At 40.0% G+C, this 11,564-nt stretch overlaps 1 protein-coding gene across 2 annotated transcripts in view; it reads right to left on the bottom strand.

The window, feature by feature from the left end:
• Positions 1–6,971: 6,971 nt before the first annotated feature.
• ccdc85a (coiled-coil domain containing 85A) overlaps positions 6,972–11,564 on the bottom strand; it is a 39,410-nt gene continuing 34,817 nt past the window's right edge. For both annotated transcript variants that reach the window (XM_064932426.1, XM_064932424.1), the window contains one exon: positions 6,972–7,923. In XM_064932426.1, the coding sequence (XP_064788498.1) occupies positions 7,889–7,923 (35 nt within the window). In that variant the 3' untranslated portion in view covers positions 6,972–7,888. The remainder of the gene's footprint in view (positions 7,924–11,564) is intronic.

The raw sequence follows: 11,564 nt of genomic DNA, 5'->3' as shown, positions 1-11,564 counted from the left end.
ACATCCTGCCAAACAGTAGCCTGTGTGAAGTTGGGTTAATAAACCGTAAACTTAATCCTCTGTCTGGACAATTGTTCCTTTATGATCTAGCCAGGTCATTACAATAGCATCTTGAAAATGACTGGTCGCTGAGTCAGACAGGCACGGTCATTGAGACACAGAGTGTAAAACTGTGGAAACCCAGATAATCATAATAGTGTCTGAGCATTTAGGTCTGTTGCCATGGTGATGAAGTCATGTCGCCCATGGTTGGGCAGCGTTATGTAAGTGTGTGGGGGGTGGGGAAGCGGTTGGATACAACATGGGCAACATGCTACAAAACAACACAACAGAAAGAGGAGTGTGTTTGTGGGTGTATGCGCATTTGTGATTATTTCACAAGTCTGGATTTCATCAAGTATTTACCTGCTTTCAAGTTTACAAGCAAATATTTAGATGGTGGTAATGTATCAAATATAACCCAGAATCCCTTTGATCAAATTGCATTTAGATAACTACTGTAAGGGGTTAAACACAATACAATGTATGCTGTGTATGCCCTTGGGTCTTGCAATACATTTGTGTAAGTAGCCCCTCTCAGACTTCTAGGTCAGTATGATTCAACAGTGTGTGGAAACGGTACTGTACTGAACAACCAGTTGAAGACATTGACCACGTTTACATGCGCACAGCATGCTGGATAGTAGCTCATAAGACCCGGTGAAGGTCTTATTTGGGATAAAACGTTTACATGCACCTTTGATATCCCGCTAAACAAGAATCCCCATATCCATGAAAAAACAAAATATTCCTAATTAAAGTTAATATATGGGTTAAATGGAATAGTAATTGAAATATGGACACTGACCGTAGGCCTATAACTGCTCACATGTAGCTTAATACAATATTAACTACTGCAGAATTATGCATTTCTTGCAGTAAAGGTATAGAACAAATGTTTATTTTGTCTCGGGTCCAGAAATGAAGAAATATTATTTCTTTCAGCATCTCTTGAGAAAAATGCAAATGTGCATGTAATGTGTTATCTTTCACACTGTTTTGCAAGCAGACAGTATTTCAACCACATAAAACTTCAGCCTGGTGTCATAGACTAGACGTAACATAGTAAATGTAAATCCGGGACACTCAAATTATATAGTATTATTTGTTAGGTTTGTTATGGTTACATAAGACAGAAGGTTATGTAAGGCAAAAACATAAGGAGGGTGTAATTCATATTATTATTATGTACGTAAATCCGAGACGCTCCATTTAGTATATGTTACGTTTGGTATGGTTACATAAGACCGACAGTTACTTCAGGCAAAAACAAAAGGAGGTTGGTTATTCAGGGTGGATGGGTGGGTGTATAATATGATGGACAACTTTAGCATTTTAGATGAATAGCAACTTTTCAACTATTTACTACTGTTTAGCTACTTCGCAACTACTTAGCATGTTCGCTAACCCTTCCCCTAACCATAACCCTTTTAGCTAACACTTCACCTAACCTTAAGCCTTCAGCTAACACTTCAACTAACCTTAACCCTTTAAGCTAACTCCTAACCTTAACCCTAACCCCTAACCACTAGCCTAGCTAACTTTAGCCAGCTAGACAATATTAGCCAACTAGTCACCAAGCTAACGTTAGCCACAACAAATTAGAATTAATAAAACATGATACATTTTACATACAGTACCAGTCAATAGTTTGGACACACCAACTATTTCAAGGGTTTTTCTTTATTTGTACTATTTTCTACACTGTAGAATAATACAACATTGAATCATGTAGTAACCAAACAAATCAAAAACATATTTGAGATTCCGAAAATAACCACACTTTGCCTTGATGACAGCTTTGCGCACTCTTGGCATTCTCTCAAGAAGCTTCACCTGGAACGCTTTTCCAAGAGTCTTGAAGGAGTTCCCACAAATGCTGAGCACTTGTTGGCTGCTTTTCCTTCACTCTGCGGCCAACTCATCCCAAACCATCTCAATTGGGTTGAGGTTGGGTGATTATGGAGGCCAGGTCATCTGATGCAGCACTCCATCACTCTCCTTCTTGGTCAAATAGCCCTTACACAGCCTGGAGGTGTGTTGGGTCAGTGTCCTGTTGAAAAACAAATGATAGTCCCACTAAGCCCAAACCAGATGGGATGCCGTATCACTGCAGAATGCTCTTGTAGCCATGCTGGATAAGTGTGCTTTAAATCCTAAATAAATCACAGTGTCACCAGCAAAGCACCCCCACACCATCACACCTCCTCCTCCATGCTTCACGGTAGAAACCACACATGCGCAGATATTCCGTTCTCCTACTCACAGTTGATGTTCAGATGTGTCTGTTACTTGAACTCTGTGAAGCATTTATTTAGGCTGCAATCTGATGTGCAGTTAACTCTAATGAACTTATCCTCTGCAGCAGAGATAACTCTGGGTCTTCCTTTCCTATGACGGTCCTCATGAGAGCCAGTTTCATCATAGCGCTTGATGGTTCTTGTGACTGCACTTTCAAAGTTCTTGATATTGACTGACCTTTATGTCTTAAACGACAGTCCATCATTACTTTATCTTCACTTATTTGAGTTGTTCTTGACATAATATGAACCAGGTCTTTTACCAAATTGGGCTATCTTCTGTATACCATCCCTACCTTGTCACAACACAACTGATTGACTCAAACGCATTAAGAAGAAAATAAATTCCACAAATTAACTTTCAACAAGGTACACATGTTAATTGAAATGCATTCCAGGTGACTAACCCATGAAGCTGGTTGAGAGAATGTCAAGAGTGTGCAAAGCTGTCATCAAGGCAAAGGGTGGCTACTTTGAACAATCTCAAATATAAAATATATTTTGATTTCTTTAACACTTTTCTGGTTACTACATGACTCCATATGTGTTATTTCATAGTGTTGATGTCTTCACTATTATTCTACAATGTAGAAAATAGTCAAAATAAAGAGAACCCCTGGAATGAGTAGGTTTGTCCAAACTTTTGACTGTACTATATATATATATATATATATATATATATAAAATATTATATATTTAAAATGTTTTTAAATGGTATTCTGATTTTTGAAGAGCCCTAAAAGAAATATTACCATGATTTTTCAAACAACCGACCCCAAAGCTGCAAAATTAACCAAATGAATTGCAGTAGAAGCCATCTGTAATGTTTCATAAAACAAATGAATGAATGAGTCCATTGAGGGTACTTGTGTACAAAGAACACTTTTTTGCTTACTACATGATTCCATATGTGTTATTTCATAGTTTTGACATCTTCACTGTTATTGTCTTGCCCTGATCTGTTTCCACCTGTCCATGTGATTGTCTCCACCCCATCCAGGTGTCGCTTATTTTCCACAGTGTATTTATCCCTGTGTTTCCTGTCTCTCTGTGCCAGTTTGTCTTGTATGTTTCCAAGTCAACCAGCGTTTTTCCCGTTCTCCTGCAATTTGCATTTTCCTTTCTCTAGTCCTCCCGGGTTTGACCCTTGCCTGTTTCTGGACTTTGTACCCACCTGCCTGACCATTCTACCTGCCTTGACCACGAGCCTGTCTGCCACTTTGTACCTCCTGGACGCTGATCTGGTTTTGACCTTTTTGCCTGTCCATGACCATTCTCTTGCCTACCCCTTTGGATTAATAAACATTGTAAGACTCCAACCATCTCCTCCTGTGTCTGCATTTGGGTCCATGCCATGTGCCTTGATAATTATTCTACAATGTAGACAATAGTAAAAAATAAAAAAACACTGAAATGAGTAGGTGGGTCCAAAACTTTTGACTGGTACTGTATTTGTAATATATCATACATTTAGCAAGTTCGCAACATATTGTACGTTTCGCAAATTCCGTAACATCATATGAAATGGATGATGTACATCCACAAATTAATACATACCATACTAAACGTAACATATGATATGAAATATTCTGAGAGCAGGTTGCAGCTATGCACCCAAGATAAACTGAAGTCTTATCAGAAAACATGTTTCATAGTTTTCTCGCCTTTCATTTACTTAAAACCAGTCAAGCTGATGACACTTGGACATTTTGCACAGGACCAATCTTCCCACTGTTTTGGAGTTATTGCGTTTTCTCCCCGGTCCCTAAACTTTACCAGCGTTAACTGCATTCATTCTGTAAATGTAAGACATTATTCTGGTGAGCACTACTTTATTTAGTCTTCTAGGGCAACAACTTATGACAGAAGAGAAGCTGCATGTACTGAAGAAAAATATCAACGCAACATGTAAAGTGTTGGTCTCATCACGAGCAGATTTAAAAGAACCCCCCCCCCAAATTATTATTTTTTTACAAAAATATTGTACATCCCTGTTTGTGAGCATTTCTCCTTTGCCAAGATAATCCATCCACCTGACAGGTGTGGCATATCAAGAAGCTGATTAAACAGCATGATCATTACACAAGTGCACCTTGTGCCGTGGACAAACGGCCACTCTAAAATGTGCAGTTTTGTCACACAACACAACGCCACAGATGTCTCAAGTTTTGAAGGAGTGTACAATTGACATGCTGACTATAGGAATGTTCACCAGAGCTGTTGCCAGATAATTTAATGTTAATTCCTCTACCATAAGACACCTTCAATGTCGTTTTAGGGAATTTGGCAGTACGTCCAACTGGCCACACAACTGCAGACCACGTGTATGGCGAGCGGTTTGCTGATGTCAACGTTGTGAACAGAGTGCCCCATGGTGGTGGGGTTATGTAATGGGCAAGCATAAGCTACGGACAACGAACACAATTGCATTTTATCGATGGCAATTTTAATGCACAGAGATACCGTGTAGAGATCTTGAGGCCCATTGTCACGCCCATTTTTTTAAGGTACAGTATCTGTGACCAACAGATGCATATCTGTATTCCCAGTCATGTGAAATTCATAAATTAGGGCCTAATGAATTTATTTCCATTGACTGATTTCCTTATTTGAACTGTAACTCAGTAAAATCTTTGAAATTGTTGCATGTTGCATTTATATTTTTGTTCAATATACCTATATTTGACTAACAAATGGCCTATCAAATTATAATGTGGCCAGTAGGCTATACGGTCCGGTACGGAGTATCAGCTAAATCAATTATTATGAAATTACTATGGTGGATGGAACTGCGCAGGTAGCCTACTTTTTGAAGTGATTTGTTTGACAATCAGATGAAAACATCATCACACCACACCCATGATATGTATAATTGAACTTGCGGAGACCGCAAAAAACAATAGTAAACAGGGTAAGATGTTTACAAGGCACAGTATCAGGTCTAAGATCAGCATATCCCTGGCATCTTATACGGGTTTCTCATAACCGGGATATAAGCTTTTTCAGATGATTGTAAATAGGATATGATGTTTATATGCATCAACTCAAAAACAGAATCCTTGAGTATCCCGAATAATAATGGTATATTGGTGTGCATGTAAACGTGGTCAATGTGACATTGGTGGCCCAGATGGTGATTATATATGGTGTGTTTGCCGATTTCAAATGGTCACAAGCATATTTATCAGGCCGCACATTGCTACATCCACCAAACGGGAGAAAACATACCTCAAATGCTGTTGAAGACCGTTTTGGGAAAATGTGGTTTCAGTACAAACCGCCACGCAATGTAGCAAACGTTGAATGCACCCCAGGTAGACTTCCAGGTGTCGTGAGTCACATAACTGACGGAGAGAGAAAATAGAGGCAAAGGAAAAGCTGCTTTACTCAATCCCTAGTGAGAACTACTGATTTATACACAGACAGTTCCCTACAGGGAACAGGGAATAACAATGAAGGGGAACAATCCATTGCAAATCCAGGACTTTGCAATGTGATTCCCACATCCCTAGGCTCTGACATTTAGTGTGCGACTGTTATCCTGGATCAAATGTAGGATGTTTAGGACTTGAAAAAACAACGCAGTTCTTCTATAATGAGAAATCCCCAGGGATCTCCATGCATGCAGACACACACACACACGTGCAGAAACAGACACACACAGAAAGTCACACACACACCAGGTATCAAAGTGCTAGCGAAGGCATGTTGCTAATTAGACAATCCCAGTTCCTACAAATTGTGTTATTTTATTTGAACAATACTGCAGTTATGAAATCTATGCCATCCTCTTCAGCCCTCTCGGCCTACATTGACATTACATGTCAAAGTAAGTACAGGCAGATCGACAGACAGTGTGTTAAGTAGTCAGGTAGGCTGACACAGAGACATGGCTTGCAGGCAGTAGTGAGGGCAACCTTAGTAGGACCCACTACTGGTGCATTGCAGTGGGAACTGAGACAATCACAGGAGTAGGTTTGCAGTTCCGCCCCGCTGACAGAGTTAATGTTAATCAGCACACCACTCCCCTCGCCTACTTCACACACAGGTGTGTGTTTGTAAGATAATTGTGTACAATGAAAATAAAACATTTTCCCTTGTGTGATTTCCTTAGTGTGTATGCTTCCTTTGCGCGTGTATGTATGTTGGTTGGGAAAGTGTAGAGATGTATATGTGTTTCTAACTGCGAGTGTTCGAGAGTGGTTCTCATTAGAATTGCTTTGATCTGATGCCATTTGAGTAAATAAATAATGTTAGACCATTTCCCATGGCAGCAACCCAGAGAAAAATCTATATGTTTACTGTATAATATACTGTTACGAAAACACACACACACACAAGCTGACTATAGAGAGATATTGATCAGATAAGCCTATGAATATCATTGATGTCTCTTCGGTCAAGCGGAATGGTGAGCTTGATCATCATGAGCTTCTATCTGTGTTGTGCCTGGATCGACGAGTTAAGCGCATAATTGCTGAATACCTGTTGCCGCTCCTTCTGCTGGGGTGAAATAGTCATTTTCTTCAACCTTAACATGAATCCATGCACTCCTAAACACAAACACACCTATCGTTAGTGTGTGGTGTGTGTGTGGGGCCAAACAGAAGACAAGTCTCTCTGGATTAGGTATTTTACATAAAGACACTTTATTATATTAGACATACATCTCTTGATATGATATTTATAGATATTATAAGACCAGTAGGTCAAAAATAATACTATAATTGTTATATATAGAAAACTAAGCAGATATACACTACTTTTGACTTATCTTAATTCTGTCACCAAAATCTAAAAGTCACAGGGATTAGAGGTTACACAGTACAGTCTGTTAGTAATAGTGTGTGTGTGTGTGTGTGTGTGTGTGTGTGTGTGTGTGTGTGTGTGTGTGTGTGTGTGTGTGTGTGTGTGTGTGTGTGTGTGTGTGTGTGTGTGTGTGTGTGTGTGTGTGTGTGTGTGTGTGTGTGTGTGTGTGTGAATGACCCCTCACAAATCACATGAATTGAGATTAGGATTTTGTTAGGTTCTCGCCACAACCATTGTCATATTAGCTGGTGTTTACATTTGTAGATGTATAGTAAGGGGCCAATATAATGCAATCTTCTCAGTTGAACTTTGACACAAGGTTTATGTACTGTACTGTAACACTGGTTGGAACTTCACACAAAGCTGAAAGGGGAACACAGTACTGTAATGCATTATGGAGAGCATGTGTTGGTCTGTAAAGGGCCTATGGCCTACAAGTCTTGTTCCTTTCTGTTTCATAGGCTTTTTTACAAAGGAGGTAGGACTATTTTGTTGGCAACAGAGAGAAAATTCACTGACAGTAATATTAATTTGGCAATCACACTACCGTGTTTTCTCTATCTGACATTAAGAAAGAGCATGGCTGAAGTGGGAGTCGCCCTCATCAAGACACTGTCTTTCAATCTTTATTTTGGTCTTTCTCTCTTTTTTTCTCTTTCTCTACTGCACCTCTCTCTCTAGTGTTTCTCTGTCTCTCCCCCCCTCTCTCTCTTTAGGGACTCTGGTCACTGCAGCATGTATTATGGAGGCTTGTCGGGGTCAGGAGGCATCAAAGCTGAAAGACAAGAGGGGAAAATGGGTATTACCATTACTGTGTATATGCATGTTTCGTGCAAATTGCCGTGTGTGTGTGCGTGTGCGTGTGCGCGCGCGTTAGGGATGGGGTTTTTAAATAATTTCACTATTCGAATAGAAATTTCTGTCAGATATCCGGATATTGTAAATATATGTTATTTTTTTTACTTACGTTTCTTAACCTGAGCACTGCTGCTATAGCTAGCTAGGCTAATTCAGGCTACATGCTGCACTTTTTCCCCAACCCCATTCAGATAAAACAACAGTTTACCTGTTGGTTGCTCATTGTAGCTTACTCCTTCTCATTGAGAACTTCTAATTCCATAATTTTATTCCATCTTGCATTGCATTAGTGAACTCTCACTCCACTTGCCACACACTGAGCCTCTTTGTCACCTTGATTGGCCAACATCAACAACTAGCTACAGTGCCTATAGAAAGTCTACACCCCGTTGAACTTTCTTCACATTTTGCTGCGTTAAACTTAAATCTAAAAAGGGATTATATTAGATTTTTTCCCGACATAGCCTCACAACCTACTCCACCTTTTCAAAGTTAAAGAAAGCTATAAAACATTTTCCAAATTAAGAAAAAATAATACAACTGAAATATCATAATTGGACAAGTCTCTACCCGCCTGAGCTAATACTTGGTGGAAGCACCTTTGCCAGTTCCAGTCTTATTCTAAAATCGATTAATTAAAACATTTTCCTAATCAATCTACACACAATAACCCATAATGACAAAGTGAAAACAGGTTTTTTTTAATTTTTAAATAGAGAAATACCGTATTTACATAAGTATTCAGACTCTACTATGAGACTCAAAATTGAGCTGTTTTCATAGAACATCCTTGATGTGTTTACAACTTGATTGGCATCCACCTGTGGTAAATGCAATTGATTGGAGATGATATCGAAAGGCACACACCTGTCTATAAGGTCCCACAGTTGATAGCGCATGTCAGAGCAAAAGCCAAGCCACAAGGTCAAAGGAATCATCTGTAGAGCTCCGAGACAGGATTGTGCCGAGGCACAGATCTGGGGAAGGGTAACAACACATTACTGCAGCATTGAAGGTCCCCAAGAACACAGTGGCCTCCATCATTCTTAAATGGAAGAGCACTCCACCGATCAGACCGTTATAGTAGAGTGACCAGATGGAAGCCACGCCAAAAGGTTCCTAGAGGACTTTCAGACCATGAGAAAGACTCTGTGGTCTGATGAAACCAAGAAACTCTTTGGCCTGAATGCTAGGAAACATGGCACCATCACTACGGTGAAGCATGGTGGTGGCAGCATCATGCTGTGGGGATGTTTTTCAGCGGCAGGGACTGGGAGACTAGTCAGGATCCAGGGAAAGATGAATGGAGCAAAGTAAAGAGATCCTTTTGGCAAACTCCTTGGGGCGGCAGGTAGCCTAGTGGTTAGAGCGTTGGGCCAGAAATTGAAAGGTTGGTGGATCGAATCCCCGTGCTGACAATTTAAAAATCTATTGTTCTGCCCCTGAACAAGGCAGTTAACACACTGTTCCTAGGCTGTCATTGTAAATAAGAATTTGTTCTGAACTGACTTGCCTGGTAAAATAAAATAAAAATCCCTGATGAAAACCTGCTCAGGACCTCAGACTGGGGCGAATGTTCACCTTCCAACAGGACAACGACCCTAAGCACACAGCCAAGACAATGCAGGAGTGGCTTTGGAACAAGTCTCTGAATTTCCTTGAGTGGCCCAGCTAGAGCTCAGACATGAACCCGATTGAACATCTCTGAAGAGACCTGAAAATAGCTGTGCAGTGAAGCTCCTCATCCAACCTGACAGAGCTTGAGAAGATCTGCAGAGAATAATGGGAGAAACTCCCCAAATACACTGCCAAGCTTGTAGCGTCATACCCAAGAAGACTTGAGGCTATAATTGCTGCCAAATGGGCTTCAACAAAGTACAAGATCTGAACACCGATGTAAATGTGACATTTCTGGTTTTTATTTTTAATACATTTGCAAACATTTCTAAAAACCTGTTTTGCTTTGTCACTATGTGTGTAGATTGATGAGGGGGAAAAACCATTCAATACATTTTAGATTAAGGCTGTAACGTAACAAAATACGGAAAAATTCAAATGGTCTGAATACTTTCTGAATGCACTGTATGTGTGTTTGTTTTTGTGTTTGTGCATGCCTTTGTGTGTGTAGTACCAGTCAAAAGTGTAGACACACATACTCATTCTAGGGTTTTTCTTAATTTTGTACTATTTTCTACATAGTAAAGGCATCAAAAATATGAAATAACACACATGGAATAATGTAGTAACCAACAAAGTGTTAAACAAATCAAAATATATTTCAGATTCTTCAAAGTAGCCACCATTTGCCTTGATGACAGCTTTGCACACTCTTGGCATTCTCTCAACCAGCTAGTCTCCTGGAATGCATTTCAATTAACAGGTGTGTCTTGTTAAAAGTTCACTTGTGGAATTTCTTTCCTTAATGTGTTTGAGCCAATCAGTTGGGTTGTGACAAGGTAGGGTTGGTACAGTGCCTTGCGAAAGTATTCGGCCCCCTTGAACTTTGCGACCATTTGCCACATTTCAGGCTTCAAACATAAAGATATAAAACTGTATTTTTTTGTGAAGAATCAACAACAAGTGGGACACAATCATGAAGTGGAACAACATTTATTGGATATTTCTAAAAAATTTAACAAATCAAAAACTGAAAAATTGGGCGTGCAAAATTATTCAGCCCCCTTAAGTTAATACTTTGTAGCGCCACCTTTTGCTGTGATTACAGCTGTAAGTCGCTTGGGGTATGTCTCTATCAGTTTTGCACATCGAGAGACTGAAATTTTTTCCCATTCCTCCTTGCAAAACAGCTCGAGCTCAGTGAGGTTGGATGGAGAGCATTTGTGAACAGCAGTTTTCAGTTCTTTCCACATATTCTCGATTGGATTCAGGTCTGGACTTTGACTTGGCCATTCTAACACCTGGATATGTTTATTTTGAACCATTCCATTGTAGATTTTGCTTTATGTTTTGGATTATTGTCTTGTTGGAAGACAAATCTCCGTCCCAGTCTCAGGTCTTTTGCAGACTCCATCAAGGTTTCTTCCAGAATGGTCCTGTATTTGGCTCCATCCATCTTCCCATCAATTTTAACCATCTTCCCTGTCCCTGCTGAAGAAAAGCAGGCCCAAACCATGATGCTGCCACCACCATGTTTGACAGTGGGGAAGATGTGGTCAGGGTGATGAGCTGTGTTGCTTTTACGCCAAACATAACATTTTGCATTGTTGCCAAAAAGTTCAATTTTGGTTTCATCTGACCAGAGCACCTTCTTCCACGTGTTTGGTGTGTCTCCCAGGTGGCTTGTGGCAAACTTTAAACGACACCTTTTATGGATATCTTTAAGAAATGGCTTTCTTCTTGCCACTCTTCCATAAAGGCCAGATTTGTGCAATATACGACTGATTGTTGTCCTATGGACAGAGTCTCCCACCTCAGCTGTAGATCTCTGCAGTTCATCCAGAGTGATCATGGACTTCTTGGCTGCATCTCTGATCAGTCTTCTCCTTATATGAGCTGAAAGTTTAGAGGGACGGCCAGGTCTTGGTAGATTTGCAGTGG

This window comes from Oncorhynchus masou, chromosome 23, assembly GCF_036934945.1.
Source record: "Oncorhynchus masou masou isolate Uvic2021 chromosome 23, UVic_Omas_1.1, whole genome shotgun sequence".
In the NCBI taxonomy this organism is placed as follows: domain Eukaryota; kingdom Metazoa; phylum Chordata; class Actinopteri; order Salmoniformes; family Salmonidae; genus Oncorhynchus; species Oncorhynchus masou.
Note: the sequence above shows the minus strand (reverse complement) of the source record. Positions and strands in the feature narration are given on the sequence as shown.